The sequence below is a fragment of the Elgaria multicarinata genome, chromosome 8, assembly GCF_023053635.1.
Source record: "Elgaria multicarinata webbii isolate HBS135686 ecotype San Diego chromosome 8, rElgMul1.1.pri, whole genome shotgun sequence".
Lineage (NCBI taxonomy): Eukaryota > Metazoa > Chordata > Lepidosauria > Squamata > Anguidae > Elgaria > Elgaria multicarinata.
In genome coordinates, this window is record NC_086178.1 from 77,696,226 (window position 1) to 77,716,225 (window position 20,000).

The 20,000-nt window shown below is 39.8% G+C and overlaps 1 protein-coding gene across 3 annotated transcripts in view; it reads right to left on the minus strand.

Annotated features, from left to right (window-relative positions):
- The window catches only part of EBF3 (EBF transcription factor 3), a 182,132-nt gene that overhangs the window by 29,892 nt on the left and 132,240 nt on the right, over window positions 1–20,000 (minus strand). For all 3 annotated transcript variants that reach the window (XM_063132814.1, XM_063132815.1, XM_063132812.1), the window contains exon 10: window positions 19,531–19,657. In XM_063132814.1, coding sequence (XP_062988884.1) covers window positions 19,531–19,657 — 127 coding nt within the window. The remainder of the gene's footprint in view (window positions 1–19,530; window positions 19,658–20,000) is intronic.

A 20,000-nucleotide genomic window follows, 5' to 3' on the forward strand; every position in this document is an offset into this window, starting at 1 on the left:
TAAGTTCACCACTTTATCATCAACTGTCTCTACCAAGTGCATTTCATCTATAAGAAATTCAGATGCCTGGGAAATTAAAATTTCAAAGATCTGCTGCAAAAAAAAAATCAATGGGTAGAGATCAATGCTCATAGAAATTTCATGAACTTTGAACTGATATGGGCATGATGATGAGAAGTGGTTGGAATTTCAGGTTGCTGATTGTTCCTCACACAGATGAAAAGCAGCCTACGGGGTTGAGAAGAGGTATACATTTGAGAAGGGTTTTTCACTTTAATATTTTGTCAGACAAAAAAATTAATTTTTAGTCTATTGCAATAACAAGCACAAATAAAATGCCCAGACTTTCTGATGTGACTTCTACTACCACCACTTCTTAAGAGCACCTAATGCTTTGCACATTAACGCAGCAAAGAAATGAAATCTGTTCCCTTTGCAGCCGATTGCAGGTGCAAATTAATATTGTAAAATGAAGATCAATACATGGACAGGGCAAAATCAATAGTGGCTAAATTATTGCTGCATTTTCCTCCTCATTCAAGATGAGTTGTGTTTTCCTCTCAAAGTCAATACTTTGCAGCTTTTCTCATTAATTTCTCAATAAATTTGGCAATGAATTTCAATCACAGAACTCGGCCGGGTGAGCCAAGCTTTGTGGGATGCATAGGAAACACAAAGGCATGGAGGGGTTGAACACATCATTCATCAGAAGTCTCTTGCTTGTTGAAGCAGGACCAATATCCCTGGACTGCTAAGGACAACCTATATATTGAAGTTCTATCTTTTCCTACTAAGAAACCAGAACTATTTTAGTCACAATCTAGGACAGAGTTAGGAGTGCTTAAGCCCTATGAAATGGGAATAGGCACAAGATAGATTGGATCTACTGTTAGATCTTTGGTTATTTGCAATAGATCAGCAATGGCTTCTTTCCCACTCCCAACAGATTAACAATAGCAATTAATGAAAAAGTTGTCTCCACAACAAATTAGGCTGTGGAAATTAGGAATGCCTGTACTGAGGGGTGAGGGTCAGGAATGGGTTTGTGAGTAAGAACAGGGAGCTCCTTTCTGGAACTGAAAACAAATTCCTGCATGGAGCATGTGTTTTTAGAAGTACACTGTGCCTTAATTCTAAGCCAGGCCATAAGAAACTATTTTTTTAAATTTGGGTCCTATTTGTTATTCTTGGAGTTCTAGCAAAAAACAAACAAAAGTAGATCCTGTTAGCCTGAAGTCTGCCAAATCCTGCTCTGAAATCCAGGGTAGTGGAGTTCTGTCAAGATCATCATTTTTGCTTGCTTTGCTTTTAATTTTAACTAAATTTCAAATTTCTCCTCCTAAACCATTTCCTTCTCACTTTCCCTTGTAATTACCAGCACTTAGAGACAAAGGAAAAGGAATATTGTATTTGAAACCAAACAGGGTATAATGAGTAAGGCAGCCTCTTGGGTCCCCCCCCCCTTTTAGGTGTATTGCTCCAGACCGGGGCAGTTCAGGCAACACACAAATCCTTTTGGCAGCACATTTGAGCACTGTCTGTCCACATGCACGCATCCGTCCATGACGTACACACTTGCAGTTGGAATGGGGGAATTTGATGCAAAGTTGCAAGCATGGCTTACTTCTCCGTCCTTCTTAGCAGGTGGGAAAGCAGTGGCTGCCCTAATAGAGACCAGCAGTGACTATTCTCCTCCTCCAAGTACTTTCCAAAACTGACCAAAGCCATTACTCTGGAATTCACTTGAGAGTCATAACCTGGAGAGGGCACTGCAACTCAACAGGCCTCTACCTCTTCCCCCAGAGAGACCATTCAATTTTCCCACAGGTACAAATCGAGCCCTTATGGTGCTTAGATTTCTGAATGGCCCAACCATGCCAGGGGACAGTAAATAAGGTAGCCTTCAACCACTATGGAGTGTTTTTAAGTTCTACAAGTAGATACTCTCATTGTTGCATTAACTTTGTCAGCTGTCATTCCAGCAGTTGGTGGGGGTTCTCCTAGCTATGTAAGTATCCAACGGTCAGACATGGCCCTAACCCAGACTTCTGAGGCCACAGGGAGAGCCTGCATAACTAATTCTCTGCTTGTGAGGGCAAAGTACCTATGATTGGAGGGGTTCATCTCTGCAAATTCTGATGTTTTCAAGACCCTGAGAGACAGACTAAAGATTTTCCTCCATGCGGTCTTGATGGCAGACTTTGTGGATACTGTGCCACTACAAATGCTATTCAGCTGCATGACAGAGCATTAGCCTCCAATCTACTATTGTGCCAGAACATGTGGTTTCATAGCTGGAACAACAGTCCTGGATCTCAATTCTGTTGCATACAGCCATCTTTTTGAAGTACCAAACTCTTCAGAGCACTGCTGGATGTGGTGCTGTTGAAGACAAAGGGCAAAAAGGAAGCCTTGCTTATGGCAAAAAGCAAGAGAAAGAGAAAACCAAGGAACCGCAGGGTTACTAATTCCTGGGTTCAAGAGATATGGAATGCAGTTACTGAAGGGCAATGGCTCTGGTTTCAGTGGGACTGTGACTCCAGTCTGGATTTCAGTCAAAACCAGCCAGAACTCTAAAGGAACTTTTTAATGTGCTGAACCCATTTTGTAGCTAGGGTTCAGCAACTTGGATAGCTTTTTTAGAGTTCTGGCTGGTTCTAATTGAAAGCCAAAATAGATTCTCAGCCCCACTGAAATTGGAGCCACCAGCCTCCACTAAATGCAGCCAAGCCTACAAGAAGTAGAATTTGTGAACTGTAGGTCAAAATCCCATTCCAAGAAATTAAGAAGCAGCAGGTGTGATACAAGCTAGATAAGAGGATGTCTTCAGAAGATGGCAACTGTCCATAGCAGATGCCTGGATGCTGGAGGAAGTATCCAAGGGATAAACCCTGGTGCTATCTAGCAAACCCAGTTTTACCAGCTCGCCAAGTTCAAAGAACCTCACCAAGCACCTATCAGAGTGACAGATGTGAAGAAAAAGAGGGCAAAGCCTAAAGACAGTGCTGGGATTTACGGGAAACTTTATTGTAGGATACTAAAAGCCCAACACATTTCATCCTGTGCCTTCTTCAGAGGCGGAAATACTTCTGTATCAGGAATGATTGTTCTCATTGCAAAGCTTTTTTGTCTCAGCTTCTTGCTTATCAGAGTGGTACAGCCTGCCTCAAATCTGCAGTGGAGCTTAGGGGCTTGTTTCCTCTCTTTTTTTCACAGTGTCCAAAAAAAGACAGATTTTAGTCCTAAAGCATTTGAACAAATGCCTTCATAAATACTTTTCTGGATGGAGAAGCACTATATGGAAGGTCTATCGTAGCCTTGGCCTTCATAGACCTGTCTGAGGCCTATCTGTACCTACTCGTCTAAGCCACAGAAGATTTGTTAGATTTGTGTATGAGAACATTGCCCTTCAGCCCAAGGATGTTCATCAAGGTCATACTGGCACTAGTGGCTCACTTGAGAATACAGAATTTGTTGCTTCCTATGCCCATATCTCAATGATCAAGTAATTGAGGAGGGAGACACAGCTACTGGTAGGCCCATCATGTGTCTGCAGCTTCACAGTCTGTAGGTTTGGAGGAGAACTCAATAAATTCACAGCAGTTACTCTATCATGTGAGAATGTGATCAGCACAGTGCAGACTCAAATATTCCTCTCCAAGGAGGCACAGTTGAAGGTGAGAACTTTAGTGCTACTGATTCACAACAACTGGCAAGCCAACCTCATGAATCTAGTTGAACTCCTGGGAATGGTGGCATTGTGTCAGGATGCTGTAGCTTGGTCTCCTTTTCATACAAGTCCACTTCAGATGCTTCTATTGCTTTACCAGCAACAGATCTCCAATCAAACAAATCTGATGGTGGTCATTCTTTCCAAGGTGTGGTCTTTTCCAAGGGCATGCTCCTAAGATCAACAGAGAGATCAACATGACTGATGCTAGCCTCCAGGGCTAAGGAGCCCACTTCCAACACTTGGCAGCTAAAGGGAACTGGTCCAGGAAGATGCCCAAATGAATATGATTTAGGTTGAAGAATCCAACTGGTTGTCCTTGTCTCCCAGGAAAAGATTCAGGCACCTTAGCCAAAGCTTACCTGAGCAAGGGACAAATTCCAAATCTCTATGCAGAGAGCTAGAAACACACTTCGTGTCAGCTCAAATGGATCATGAGGGAGGGGTTTCCAGGATGACTGCAGACAGGGTAAACATACAATGTGTGATGTGGCCCTGAGTTGATTCAGAAAGTTTCACAAACTATGGTGTCCATAGTGGTGACAACACATCAATATCATATGCCTAAGGTCTGCTTAACATTATGTAATAGCCAATGCTGATTTGCTACTAAGACATGAGGCCAAATCAGGTCTACATCTGGGACTAAAACATGCAAGGAGAGGTAGTGTGATAGCCCTGCCCTCTCCTTTGTCACATGCACTCAGAAATGCATGTTTTCCACTTTTATAGATACATGTCAAATATTTCTGTGAACCTCTAAAAATATAACATATGAAGTGACCCTATACTTCTGTAATCAAAGTTGAATTTTAATACCATGTTTGAGATATCTGTGGTGGAAACGTTCTGAATTATTTGTGATCTGGGAGGTCTCCCAGATTATTTGTGATCTGGCTGTTGAGTCACCACTGATACTGTATTGTAAGTCAGGGACTGAGGTATGGATAGCTCATACTTCTGGGTGTTCATTATATCCAGATCAATTTCATTTATAAAACTACTTTAATACTAATTCGCCCAGCCCTCTTTCTGTCTCCTACTTGCTTAAGCTTATAGCCTTGGGTTTTTCCTGAATGCCTGCAGTCGGGAAAGCTTTTCACAGCTCCATCTGGTGAAAAGGCTATAAATGCTCTTGAGTAATTCAGACCTATCATACTTCCATTATTTTAAGACTGCTCTTGATGCCTCTCTCAGATACATATTACATTCCAGCATTTGCATGGGCTTCATATTGCTTTCTGAGAACAATTCCAGGTGCAGTGTTTTAATTTATACAGCCACATCACATTGTGATCTCTTGAAGTAAACTGAGTACTTCCTTTGCAAAACAATCTCGAGAAAAAGGGTCACATAGAGGGATGTACTGTTGTTTTCTGGAACTGTATGGAATTCCCGTTTCATGGAAACTTGCTAAAGCCTGAGCATGAGTGAGCTTCTTTTGGAAGTGATGTAAAACCTTTTAACATTTTGGCTAACTCTTATAGCAAACTAAATTAATGACTCTAATGAAAATTCAGTTCAATGTAAATTAGTAAATAGGTTCCTCCTTTCTCCAAATTGTTGCTATTACACTGAAGTATAAATTACCATTATTGTGTATTCAATTAATATCACTTTTTTTCTAAATTTGAAATTGTTTCAAGCTCCTAACCCAAAAACCCATCAGGCAGTGCTAATTTTCTTTTGTGCTCTTGATGTTTTCTGGGCAGGCATGGAGTTTAAAAACTTTAAAAAGTGGGAATACTATAATCTGAAGAAAAATATCTGCATAGATGAACATACACCATTTCTCATCATTCATAACAGGAACATGCTGAATCCATGCTTATGCTAATCCATTCGCTAGCACATTCCTCTTAGCTGGCATATTTTATGGACATTTGACCTCCAGTAAGATAAGTCTGCACCCAGTGTAAATACTTAGCTAGTGAACTAAGGTTCAACCGATAGATAAGTATAGAACTTCAATATCTGAAAACTCCACCTCACTCAAACTGTTCATCTCATCACATCAGTATGTGACTAACATTTTTTTTATGTGCATGGTTTGTCATGTTAAGATGAAATAATGATTGTTTTAATCTTTCCTAGGCTTTTATAATAGGGAAGGATATTAATTTAATAAATAAAGATCTATTTATATCATCTAGCTATATCAACTGTAGCTCAGACAAGGAATCTGATTACTGAGATGCTAACTCTACACACTGATGGTCAGTGCATGTAATAAATGAATTCAAATATGGAACATGCATGGAATGCATACATGGCTTTAGATGTCTCATTTAAAATTAGCCTTACAGCACAATCCTATGCATATTTACTCAGAAAAAAAGCCTTACTAAGTTCATTGGGAATTGCTAGTAAATGTGTTTATGGTTGCAGTCTTAGTGCATGTAAACATGCATATCATTTTGCCCTGATCATCTTTTGGTGGGGGAGGGATAACAGGATGGCATGACTAGATATAGTTCCCATACAGTAGCTTTGTCATGATTCTCATCCAGTTAGGGTTAAAAGTAAGGAAGCCTATTCTGTATGCATAATCTCCTAGATAGCTTGGATGCTTATGCTTAAGGTGGTTTTTTTGCTATAATGCATTTTTTAGAATAAAAACTAAAGTAAAAAATGAAAAAGCAACCATTTACAAAAATGTCTCTAGCAAATATGTTGTTTGGACATTACAACCAAAATGTTTCAATAGGCCACTGAATTCTGAATTCCCAGTAGATGACAACACCAAGCCCGTTACACAAAGATGACACATTGCTAATGATGCTAAAACAATTATGTTCCCTTAGAATGTGTAAGATACAAGAAGTACCCAAAACTATAAATGTTCATATTGTGGCATGAAACCACCACTGTTTAATATGTATATTAATATAATAGAGTGTGGCATTTTGAGAATACATTTCACTAATGTGACAGAATATTTACTAACATAATCTGTCATTTTACTAATACGATAAAGTATTTAACTAATATGATAGAGAAACATGAAAACTGTTTCAAAGTAAACAATATATTCTACTTTAACTATTAAATACTCCAAGGTGCTTCACTAATTGAAATATAGTTTAATAATGCAAACCATTGTTGTGCTTGTCTCTCTTCATATTTGTGGCCTTATTTGGTGCTCACTCTTCCCATGGGTATTATAGCTAGATAAAGACATTCCTGCTACATTTTAAGGACTGAGTTGCAGCTGACCCTTGTGTCGATACACCATGAAAACAGACGATTTTGCACCTTCTGATACTTCTCAACAGACACTTCCTGTGAATGTAGTCCTTGAAATATTTTGAGTCCCATCCTGCCCCCAGCTGAAGTAGTACAATGATAATAAAAATTCCACAAACTGCAGTCATGACGTGTCCTAATCTAGCAAAAGGCACTGTATGCATGGATGCATAGTGAACAATAAATTAAACTAAATGTATCAAAGAAAACATCCTCGAATGCATTTCCTATTGGATCAGGAATCTTGGCAACAAGCAGTTCTTGTGCAGTTCCCATGGCTTGATCGTGACATTCAGCACCTAGAACAGCACACACTCTTATAGCATATTGGAACCATGCATGCAGCACCAATTAGACAGTGCTGTTTCTAGGTGGGGAAATTGAACCCAGATCCTCCTCCTGCTCAAATGAGCTCCAGTAATGTGAACGGTAGGTAGTGTCTGCAGATACATACACAGATCACTACTATATGCAACTAGATTAAGGCCAGGGCCTCCAGAATCAAATAGTATTAACTCACAGGAGGAAGGAATTGGAAATGTTTCTTTCTCTCTTACAAACAAAGTATTGTGATCTATGATACAAGCTGAAGTGGGCTCTTTATATGGGTAGGCTCACCTAGACACCAGGGGCATGTCTACACCACAAGGGTGTAGGGGGGAATTGTGGATTTACCGCCTTCCGCGACCCTCCCTGGGTGTCCAGACAGCTGCGCGACATTCCAGAAGGATGGTGCAGCCACCATTTAAAAAAACAAAACAAAACAGGAGAGGAGCACAAGGGTGCCCTCTGCCAGAGGTAGGGGAAAAAAACCTGCTGCCCCACCCCACTCCCAATGGTCATAGAGCACCTGAAGAGCTCTGTGCCCCATGCCCAGGTCCCAGCTCCTTGCATTTACTCACAAGGAGCCGGGATGAAACTGGGATGGCCACTCACACTTCAAATGGTCTCAGGATGATCCCGAGACCGTAGGAAAAATCAGGCTAAAAGCCGTGCCAGTTAGCCCAGGGAAATAGAGGGGACTTCCCTCCCTGCCCCCGGGGTCCCCTGTGCGTCATGTGGATGCACAGGGATGATCCCGGGACAATCCCCGGGATAAGGCATGGTGTAGACATGCCCCAGGTCAACCTGGAACCTACATAACTGAGGGATGGCAAAAGCTTTTTGCTTCATCGGTTGAGCCATTATGAGAGTGCGTTTTCTTTCCCCCACATAAGTTATTGGCTCCTACCAAATTAATTGGAACAATGTAAACAGATTCAAATTAGCAAAAAATAATATGGTGGTGGTGGTGGTGGTGGTATTCCAGCACCTAACTGCATGTGTTCCTCTTGACTTTCTCCCATATAAGTGGACTGCCATCACTGGCTTCTATAACAACAAAATTAAGTGCTACACACAGGGATCTTGAAATTCTTTAAAATGTGTTGGGGTTTTCCTGTGATTACCTAAAGACAAAATTTGGAAATAAAATGGTATATTTCTCATTTAGAATTACTTTTTCTTTATAAAACGGTTATGGACATTCCATTGTATGACATATGAGATGAAATCGGTCAGTAACCTCTGAAAATACTTCTCTAAGGGCATGGCTAGACAAGTGGGGTGGAAGAGGGGGATAATCTCGTGATATGATGATCATGAGATCGTTCCCCTCGTCGACACATGGCGCTACGTCCCAGGAGGAAGAGGACGTCGCGCCTGTCATTTTAAAAAAAGGAACAGGAGCTGGAGCGCATGAGCGCTCCAGCGCAAAGGTAAGTGTTGTTTTTTTAAAAGCCCCGACCCCACTCCCCCCACCCGATGGGCACAGAGCACTTGCAGAGCTCCATGCCCTGTGCCTGGTTCCTCATGTTTACTCATGAAGAGCCCAGACTATACCGGGATGGCTGCCCACATGTCCCGTGGTCTCAGGATTATCCCGGGACCATGGGAAAAGCAAGAAAAATGTGTAGGGCCATATCCCGGGGAAATGCAGGGACCAACTATGCCCTTATCTGGACAGAGATAGCCTAGCTACAGTTTTCCATGCTCTGATAACCTCTTGTTTGGATTACTGCAATGCGTTATACATGGGGCTGCCTTTGAAAATGGTCCAGAAACTTCAACTGGTACAAAACAGGGCAGCACGGTTACTAACAGGGACTGGCCGATGAGACCACATTACGCCAGTCCTTTTCCAGCTTCATTGGCTGCCAGTCCAGGTCCGGGCCCAATTTAAAGTGCTGGGATTAACATTTAAAGCCCTAAACGTCTTGGGGCCAGGCTATCTGAAGGAACGCTTCCTCCCATATGTACGTGCCCGGACCCTAAGGTCATCCTCAGGGGTCCTTCTCCGCAAGCCCTTGCCAAAGGAAGTGAGGCAGGTGGCTCCCAGTAGGACGGCCTTCTCTGCTGTGGCACCCTGGCTGTGGAATGAGCTCCCTAAAGAGGTTCGCTTGGCACCTACATTATATTCCTTTAGATTCCAGGTGAAGACCTTTTTATTCTCCCAGTATTTTAACAGTCTATAAATTAATTTGAACTTGTTGTTTTAAATTTGGATTTTAAATTTGTATTTTTGCATTGCTGCTGTTTTTATCTTGGTTGTGCTTTTATATTGTATTTTATATTATGGTTTTATACTGTTGTTTTATACTTGAATTGTCTTAATTTTGTAAACTGCCCAGAGAGCTTCGGCTATTGGGCAGTATAGAAATGCAATAAATAAATAAATAAATAAATAAATAAATAAAATCATCCCTCCCTGCTCCCAGGATCCCCTGTGTGTCATGTGGACGCACAGGGATGATTCCAGGATGATCCCCGGGATATTGCCCCGTCTAACCATGCCCTATGTCTCACACTGTGCCTTTTTAAATTTATTGCTGTTAAAGTCTCTGATTGGAATAAGTCCCTATGACTAAATGTTTGGAAAACATTTCAGTATGGTTTATGCTGCTATAAGTCACTTGTGCATGACTCGCAAGATGCAATGGGGGTAAAACCAACATTATGCAGGCTTCTGCTTATGCAGTGACCATTTCTCTTCCCTTCCACCCCTCAAATCTTCTCTGGATGATCCCCCAGCTCTCCTGAGCATATTTGGAGGTGCATGGAGGGCTAATTTGATCCACTAGTAGTATCCATTCCATTGGTGGAAGGACACCTTTGGATACAACCCAATAGGAAACTGGTTTTCTCTGCCAGGTTCTTTATGCAACACACCACATACATTTTAGAAGTTTCACTGCTGTTTAGAGCAGCCGTGGAAATAATCCCACAAAAATTTCACATTTTCAATTTATTTTCTTATTTTTATAGCTTCCTAAGAGACAAGTAGCCTGTGTTCCTATACTCAGCCCCCTCCTCCACAGCCAGCACTGAATTGCAGTCTAGTAAAAAATTATGCCTCCTACCCTCAAGCTGCCAAAGGAGGGACAGAGCTGAGGGATGGGCTATTCTTTGCCCTGCAGCAAGCAGGGGAACCCAGCAAACTGGCAGAGGAGTAATGGGGAGATCTATTCTCTTTCCACCAGCCCATTCACTTGTCTGAATGAAATTCCTGGTCACCTATGGTGACCAGATATGTTGCTAAATACTAGTTTTGGCTCCTTGACCTGTAACAAGGCCCAAGCTGTGGGCCAATCTACAAATGATGTTAAATGCATCTTTGCATCTAATGTGCAGGGGTTTTTTGAAATGCAAATTGTGTCAGCTTGTTGACCTGATAATTAATGGTATCAGAAGAGTCGTGGAAAAGAAAATGAATGCTTTTATGTTATGCTGCATTCCTTGGGGAAATCCCACCTCAAAAACTAGTAACAGCATTGGGATGAAATCCCCTATTGTCAACAATGGGAGATTTCCCCCAAAGCAAATTCCAGCTTTGGAGGAGGTAAATTCTTCAGGACCGCAGCAGGGGAGAAATGGCTTAAATTCCATGCCTGCTCTCATCCTATTAATTATCATCTCCCCTCCAACTGATGCAATTTGCATTTTAAAACAACTACCCTGCATGTAAGGTACAGAGATTCATTCCCTGGCAACTCCACATAGGTCTGGAAAACCCTTACCTGAAACCCTGGAGAGCTGGTGCCATTCAATTTCAACAATACTGGGATAGATAGACCAGTGGTCTTCAGCTGGTCCAGACCCACCTCAAACTCCCAACTTGCGACATGGGACCCACTTTCACAATTGCCCAATACGGCAGCAACAGCTTTGCCATGCCCCATCTGGACTAATCTCATGACCCAGTTTTGGGTTGCGATAAACCTGTTGAAGACCACTGGGATAGACAATGAACTGACTTGGTATAAGGCAGCTTCCTATATCTCTATTTACAGCACGTCCTGTGTTTTCAAACTCTCTGGTTCATGTATATGTAGTTCAATCCAAGGTATGATTAATAGGATGCAGCAAGCAGCAGTTTTGGTATGAAATACTTGCATAGAAAACGGCAGCACGATAGATCAGCAGCACTAAGGATAGGGCTTGTATTATGAATGGAGCCTAACGTGGGACTTTTGGTGATGTTCTGACCACAAATTTAGGGGGCACTTATTCATAATTATGAACCTTATTCATAATTATGAAATGGTGTGAAAGTTATCAACAGCAGTCTTATATTCCTCCTCCTCCTCTTCTTCTTCTTTTTGCCCCTTTTCACAAATTAATTTGCACATTTGGAAAGTTCTGTGTAACCATGGTGGGACTATTTTAAAAAAAAACATTGAAAAATGCCAAGACAACAAAAACACATTTTTTACTGTTTGGTATATAGTAAACTGTATTTCATGTGTCTTATATATAATTTTATGTATAATTTTCATAGGTACAACAGAGGGGAAGAAACATTTTTTCCAAAAAAATCTCAATGAAAACAAAGTAAAGGCACTTTCCATGCGATCAAATTTTTTACAATTATTAAAGTGAAAGTAAATGACCTTTTTGTCCTTTTTGGGAGGGGGAAGGAGAAGATGAATGTCTCCTTGCTGCTACATTTTGTCAGTTTTGGTACCACTGAGTCAATAACTTCACCTTGATGCAGCAACTCTGTGATTTATCAGTTCCTCCTTTACCCAGTGCTGCCACAACTGGAGAAGTGGAGTCAGTTGTGATGCAGAGATCAGACTTTGGTCACAGCTACTTGGGGGGAAAAATAAAGCACTCTCTGATGATAGACAAATGTGTCTTGTTAGCAACAGCCAAAAAGCGCTTGACTTGTACTAATAACAAAAAGGCCATGTTGGTCACCATGGGTCTAAAGACGAAGCACCCTGTCACTGCCTTGGTTGGGAAATTAGCAAATAATGTTCCTTTTCTTTGATAAATGGGTGACAGTTCTCTCTCACCAATCATTTTTTAACATTTTGATGCATGTCTATGATCCCGCTGGAGGAACAGAAAAGTTTACTGGCCCTCAATTTTCAGATGATGAATGGAACACTCTAAATGTGCGATTTCTGTATGAGGTATAGTTCATTTTAAGCAATTCTAGTAAATGGGTGTCACTGATTAGAACAAATAGTCTACTTGTGCAATAGCACAAATGGTATGTCTCATTCTTCTGGTCCCCTTTGAGACAGAAAAGAAAAGGGACAACAATGACCATGTTATACTTATTTGAACTGCAGCTGTTTAAAATGAGCTGTTTTATACAATTTTAACATACCATCACTGTGGTAGGTTACCAAACCATTTTTTTTAAAAAAAAAATCTTCATTATTGTTGGCCTAATTGAAATGCTTATTGTACTGAGAATCTAACAAATGCATGAAAGGACAGTGCGAAATATAATGCTGTTCTTCCCACCTCAGCTTTTGCAAAATGAGTTTTATGTAAAATTATAAAATATCATCTATAACACATTTTTAAAAATAAATTAGCTGATCAGCTTTGAAGGATATATTAGAAAGAACTATCTTGATAGGAAAACAAGGATATCTGTCCTACTTTTAAGGGCCTCTTGACAACCAATATTGGCCCAAGGTCTGATCAATAAATACCTAATACTGTAAAAATAGAATGTTGCCTTATGGATAATGAATAACGGAAGAACGGAAAAGCAAGTATAGCATACAGATTAGAATGGCTAGGAATGCCAAAATATGGCAGTAAGTGTTCTTTTTAAGTGCTACCCAACAAATGTTAACCATTAACTATCTGTGTTTTATTAATAATTTTTTATGATGACAAAGCTCTGTGGTTAAGGACTATAATTGAATATGTACAAGAAATGATCAGGTGGTTTGAATTTAACTAAGGCATTAGCATTTAGTTTAGCATAGTAAAAATAGTATGATTTGTGGGAGGCAATTAACAATCATTTGCTCTGTGGATACAAGTAATTTGTTTAAAGAGCACTGACCTATGAGACAGCTAGTTTGTGTTGGCTGTGATGGAAAGGAGCTATTGACTCTGAACACAGTGTAGCAGCCCCATTGACAGAACCACACTGGAATTCACACAAAAGATACTTAAAATACTTGAAGCTTGAGATCTTTTCATAGGGTGAAGTGGATTAAACTGACGTAAACTAGCCAAAATGGATATAGATACAGATGGGCAAAATAGTTAACCCTGAAAGACCCAGGATATTAATATAGTTACAAATAGAAGGTTTTTTCCTACATGATATTGGGTAAGCATAACAGCACAATGTATTTTTGACACGTAAAGATTCTATTAAGAAGAGTGATTTCTTGTTGTGTTATGGTTTTGTAAATCTGAAGTTGAATGCAAGTCTTTATGCTGAAATAATACTTGTTATGCTCACAGCTAGTGCTTGTGTTACAGGCCTAGAAATGATTCACACTCAACGTTCAGATTTACCCCTCTCCCTCTTTCTGCTGGATATGTTTGCTATACAGTCTCAGTGCCCTTGTTGTTGCAATTGGGCTTAAGTGTACTGAAAAAGACATCTTGAATCCCTGTACTCTTTTTGCTTGAACAAAAGTTAACCAAAATGATAGAGGGAAAAGTCAGCAAAACACTTGGGTGAAAGAAATCCTACACGTGAGATTGCAATTGAAGTAAATCTATGTGCATGGGGGGCTTTTTTCTTTGCCTACTAGGAAACTGTTATGCAGAATTAACTCCAAGAAGATGGTGGCATGCTTACATCCACAGTGGCATACACGTGCTTCTGTTTTCTTAAAGATGGCATACATAATGATTTCTCACACTTACAAATGTGTGCTTTAAAAATACTAACTGTAACATAATTCCATTTAGAAGCATACAATTCACAATTTGGCTTAATCAAATAACATTGCAAGGCTTATAATGTAATTAAAAAGTAATCTCAGATATTTAATTTAAGAACCTTCAATGACTGCTAGCTAGTACAATGATGAATCTAACCTGCAGAAAGCTGCTTAATTTAAATATGCCAAGATTTTTTTTCCAGGTAAGAACTATTTTAATTGTCATTAAACAAGCAAGTGATACATGACTTGACAAATATTAAAACAAGTACTACACTCAATTATTAATTTGCACTGTTCACTTTTAAATGCAGCAAATATCTCATTAATTTAATTTTAGGTGCCCACCAGTTTATATTGCATTTTACAGTCTGGAAGGCAATTTACTAACTGGCAATTACATACAGAATGATTGTTAATTCTGTTCCTAAGTGCTAGCTGCTTGAAAACTGTTATGTCTCTCTAATTTTTGACCTTCTTACAACAAGGGTGAGGTACACTGGGAATACCAAGGACTAGTAGAGAAGAGCTGGACATGTCATTTGTGACTCATTCTTTTAATTCACCGTGCTAATCAACTGAACTGCCACAATCTCCCAAGGTAATTGTATCTTTACAATAGTTGAAAGCAGCAGGCAAAAAGGCATGGATAGATGGTAATAGACCTTCCTCTCAGCCTGCTGAGAAACAGCACAGCGATCTTACTGTATGTGACTAATAAGGTATGGGGTGTGTGTGTGTGTGTATTTTCCTTGTTTTTAAAATCTGGTACTTTTACATCAGTGTACATACATATCATTTAAATGCCTCAACTTCTGTATTCTGTAAAGGCAGTTTCTCTATCACACTACACCCTTGTTTCATTATTCTGCAGCCTTGTTGCCCTTTGTTCCACCTCATGCTGAGAAGGTTAAATGTTAGAGTGCCAAGCCAGACTGCAAGCATGGTGGGACACTGATGAGAAACAGATGCCCTGGGGATTCTGCCCCTCCCTCTTATGGGGCCACATAATTTTCATATTGTGAAATACAGTGAAGTTTGGCTCAGTTTTCAATGGTGAGTGTAATTTCCAATGATTATCTCATTGTCCCCATCAATTTGGGGGCAATACAAATCAGACTGAAGTTTCCAGGTCAGACAGGCTCTGACCTTACCCTTCCTCTTTCTGTAGCCATATAGGCTTCCATGTCCCTTAAAAAGCATTTGAAATGTGTAGTCTTGGAACTCTTTATTTTTATGCTTCCAGTAAATTAATTGCAGCCACAGCAGTTTTAGTAACTTTGATTCACTTAAATGTCGTTCTTTAACATTTCCTATGACTCCTTGGTGAAAGGGACAAAGAATAAATTGATCTTTATGAGAATGTGACTTTTAAACACTGTAAAACTATGAAAGTTTACATGAAGAGAACCGTTCAATAAATTACATTTATCTATTGAATTGTAAAGACCAAGGCCAGATTCTCATTAGTACATGCACTGAAGTCAGTGGAACTATCCACTTACATTAGCTAAAGTATCTGGATTGTTAATAACTGCTACCTTTATAAAGGAGGACAGACTTGCACATAAACACTTACAGATAGTCCTGTTGAGTTGAGCAGGACTACTTGTGAATAAGGGGTTTCAGAATACATTCAGAATTAATTTAGTACACATCCAGAGAAATCCATAAGCTACACCAGGGATCCCCAAGCTTATTGGGCCAGTGGGCAAATTTGAAATGTTGAGAGAATGTTGTGGGTGTCTCACAAAATGGCAGCCATCGGTGGGAAGTTTGTGTATTTACAAGATGTCTGCCATTATGGGCATAGCCCATTAAAAACCACCCATTTCCCAGAAAGTACATTAGGGAGGTGGAAGTAAAAGTAACTTGGAACCTAAGTACAAGTCAGAAGTGGGGTCTGAATTCCAAAACATAAAACCACTCTTTTGAACCCATTTCTCAAGAGGCAAACTCATGAGGTTCAGAGACAAGTAACTTGACCAAGTGGTGGGGTCTGAGCCCCAACTGCTGAATCATCTATTTGCCCCCAAAGGCACAGCATGATAGCCTCCCAGTTAAAAACAACAACAACATCCAGGGAGCTTGTCCCATGCCAAAGTAGGTGTCATTGGCCACACGGTTGCATCATAACTATAATGAAAGATGCCTCTGAATTAAGTGTTTACCTTACTTATACATATATTCTAATTTGCTTGCCATTTCATCTACATAAAAAGTGTTCAGAAAACCTCATAATGTAACAGTTAGGTTAAAAAGACATCTGAATAAATTTGATTAATAAATGCAAAATAATGTATGTCTATAGAATTTTCAGAATAATCTACTGCAGGATAATCTACATGGCATATTTTTCCATTAAGTAACTGGAATACTTTTGCTAGTGTCTGAGTTTCTTGGTTGACTGCCACATTTACACATAAGTTTAAACCTAAAGAATTTTTTCTGTTACTTTTCAGGCAATGTAAATATTGCCACAGCTATCACCACTGCAACCACCATTGTTTATTCTCTCATTAAGAAAGCTAAAATGAGAACAGTTAGGATGGATTATGACCAGATGCTAAAGCTTGCTATTGCTCTTAACTTATCTAGGCCCCTCAAACTGAGATTTCCACTTAAAGGTGGCACTCCCAACTTGAATGTTTGCTTTTGTTTGTTTGTTTATTCATGGCCACAATCCAATTTGGCATGCTTAAATTTGGCTAAAATAGCCTGAAGGGCTAAAATAGTGCTGCATGAAGCACCTTGAAATTCTGTAGCTCAATAGTAAGCACGTCCTTAGCATGCAGAAGGTCCCAAGTTTAATCCCAGGAATTTCCAGGTAGGGCTGGAAAAACTCTTTGAAACCCTGGAGAATGGTTGCCAGCCAGTGTCAACAGTACTGGGCTAGAAGGACCAATGGCCTGCCTCAGTATAAGACAACTTCCTATTTTACTAAGCTGATGGACTTAAATCCTCCTCAAAGATTTAGCTATCAAGTTTAAGCAGGTAAACTTCATGTTGTCACTCCACTCTGAACAAGTCCCTAAATTAGTCCTAAAAGTCTGAGAACAGAGGTGGGCAACCCTTTTTAGCCCAAGGACTGAATTTGGTTTTGGAGAAGCTCTTGGGTGCCATGTTCTACTAGTGGCTAGAGCTGAAGGCAAAAGGGATGGGGCAAATACACACACACACACACACACACACACACAGAATACCAGCCTATTGTAGCTGAAAGCTCTTACTGCTTGTAAGTAAGTCTTATGAGAGGTATTTCAACATTTAAGAAAAGGTGGGTGGAGGGACTACACAGACAACAGTAAACCACCAAACAGATCAGTGGTTGGGGGAAAGGGACCAGAGGGTCATGGCCATCTGGGGAACCCTAGAGGGCTGGATTGGGACCATCTTAGACCCAATTCAAATGCATGTATAGTCCTCTCAACGATAATGCATCAGAATGTTCCACATGTTGGGCATGATTTCAACAAGCAGTCACTTTATTTATTTATTTATTACATTTTTATACTGCCCAATAGCCAAAGCTCTCTGGACAGTTCACGTGCGTTCTTGCATTGTACCATCCGATGTACAAGGCTGTACCATAGTAGTTACTATATATTTCAGTTGGCTCATAAATGTGTTACTCAGGAATAATTCCATCAGAGTCAGTTCAATTAATCTGGACCAAGCGACTGGATAATTGCAACTATGAAAATGGCTTTTTAAAATAACCTGATAACACATTTTCCATCTCAATGAAATAGTCTGTTGGGAAACATGTTTTGCAAGCTTTATGTATCAAGCTTTAATATTTCCCACAGTCACTGCAAGCTAGAAAATAAATGTTTATTTAACATAAAAGTGTGTGTGTGTGTATATGCAGTGCAAACCTATAAACATCTGTATACATTCATTGATTACGTGCTCCTCCAGATGAAATTGTCAGTAGAAAATATTGGTAAATGAGTACAACTTAGGTACCTATTCATCTTTTCGGTCTAGTATATTTCCAGGATTTAGGTTTACATATAAAATAGGTAACATATTTGAAAATATTGAACTTGTTTCCACGTCTGCTACATCTTACAATTATTCACATTTAAAACAAACATGTTTGAAGCACATGAGTTGCTGTATATGACCTTTATTGCCATGTTTCCTGTCATGAGATATTTTTTTTGTCAAACAGCAAAAATACTTTCAAGCATATTTCAGCAACATGTAAACATGAGAAATTAGGCAAAATGTCACTGTCCTACTGAGGTTCAGATTAGTTTGATTAACTTCTCTACAAAATGGCAAGGGTTGAAACCTACAGATAAGTATTTTGACTTGACTTTGGTGGCAGGTAAAAATCCATATAGCCCTTACACAGACTGGAAGGTCATCAGTACCTCTTGTATGCTCATCAAGGTATTGTAAACTGCCCAGAGAGCTTCAGCTATGGGGCGGTATAGAAATGAAATGAGATGATGATGATGATGATGAAGATGTAAGTTACTCATGCCCTGTTTGCAGACACTGAGGGATATAGAAGACAGAGGAAAGAGGCAGCAGCCTTTAGGACAATCTTTCTCTGTGTACATGGCTGCACCCATAAAGGGCATGCAGGAATGGATTGTGCCTTTTATTTAAACAAAATGAAACCTGACATTCTATTGGGTTTATCTGAACCAGTCCAGGAAGGAATTGTCTTAGGGATATACTGCCTCTTGGGTTTATTCATGAGAATAGGCTGGTTTTCTTGATTTAAACAGCCCACTGTGGGTTGAGCTGTAGTGCATGCCAGCTAGCATTTTGCACATTCAATCCTCGACTGGGGGTAGTCGTTGCACCCAAACCTGGCTACCTTGATTTATGTAAGGGCTGTTTAAACAATGCTCACATAATCTTACAGCAGACCGTGGGTTATATGAGGGTTTTTTAACCCTCACATAACCCATGATGGCTGGGTTTGGATGAAATGACAGGTTGGGGTTGAATACAAAAAATACTGGTTGACCCACACTAGCAAGCAGCTCACCATGCTTAAACAACCCATGGTGGGCTGTTTTGATCATGCGAATCAGGTTAGTATGTCTGCATGTGTGCATGCACAGGGATTCAATCCATTCTGGCAGAACTTGAACACAAAACTAACATTTTTGACTGAAAGGCAGATAATACACTAAGTTTTAAATGGAAACATAATTGTAATGGAAAAAGAGTTGCTTCTCTGGAGTTAAAGATGAATTTTTAAATTGACCCATCACTTTGAACTTGCTAACAGATTTAAAAATGTGATCATACCAACATGAAAATCTGATCTTTTAATTTCCTGCATCATTAATATTTGTAAGATGCCGCTTAAAAGTAGCAAAGAAGCTGTACACTTACCGGTATAGACAAACCGTCCTGGAGCACCTTTACAGAACTGTTTGGATTTGTAGGAGAGTGTTACTTCAACAACTCCAGGAATGTGCCGTGGTGGCGTTTGAACTCTGATGGCATGGGGTGTTATCAGCTATAAAAAAAAATCATACAGTACACAAAATGTCGATCAAGATTGTAGTTATAGCATGCACACTTGTTACGCAGATATAATTAGTAAAATGAGGCTAAATTGGACCTTCTTATCAAAATGCTGTTTTCTTGCTGTCACAACATAAGATCAGGGGGTACCAATAGAGTTTTTTTTCTAAATGAAACTATCTGCAAATGATCCTTGTTTTTAGTTTGCAGGAAAGGCCACAGGGCATCATTCATATGAAAATTGCCTCCATGTGTTTTTTTAAACCTACTCCTAGTATATTTTTTTTAAAAAAATTCCAGTTGTATCCGAAAGCTTTCTAAAGCAGGCCTTCCAC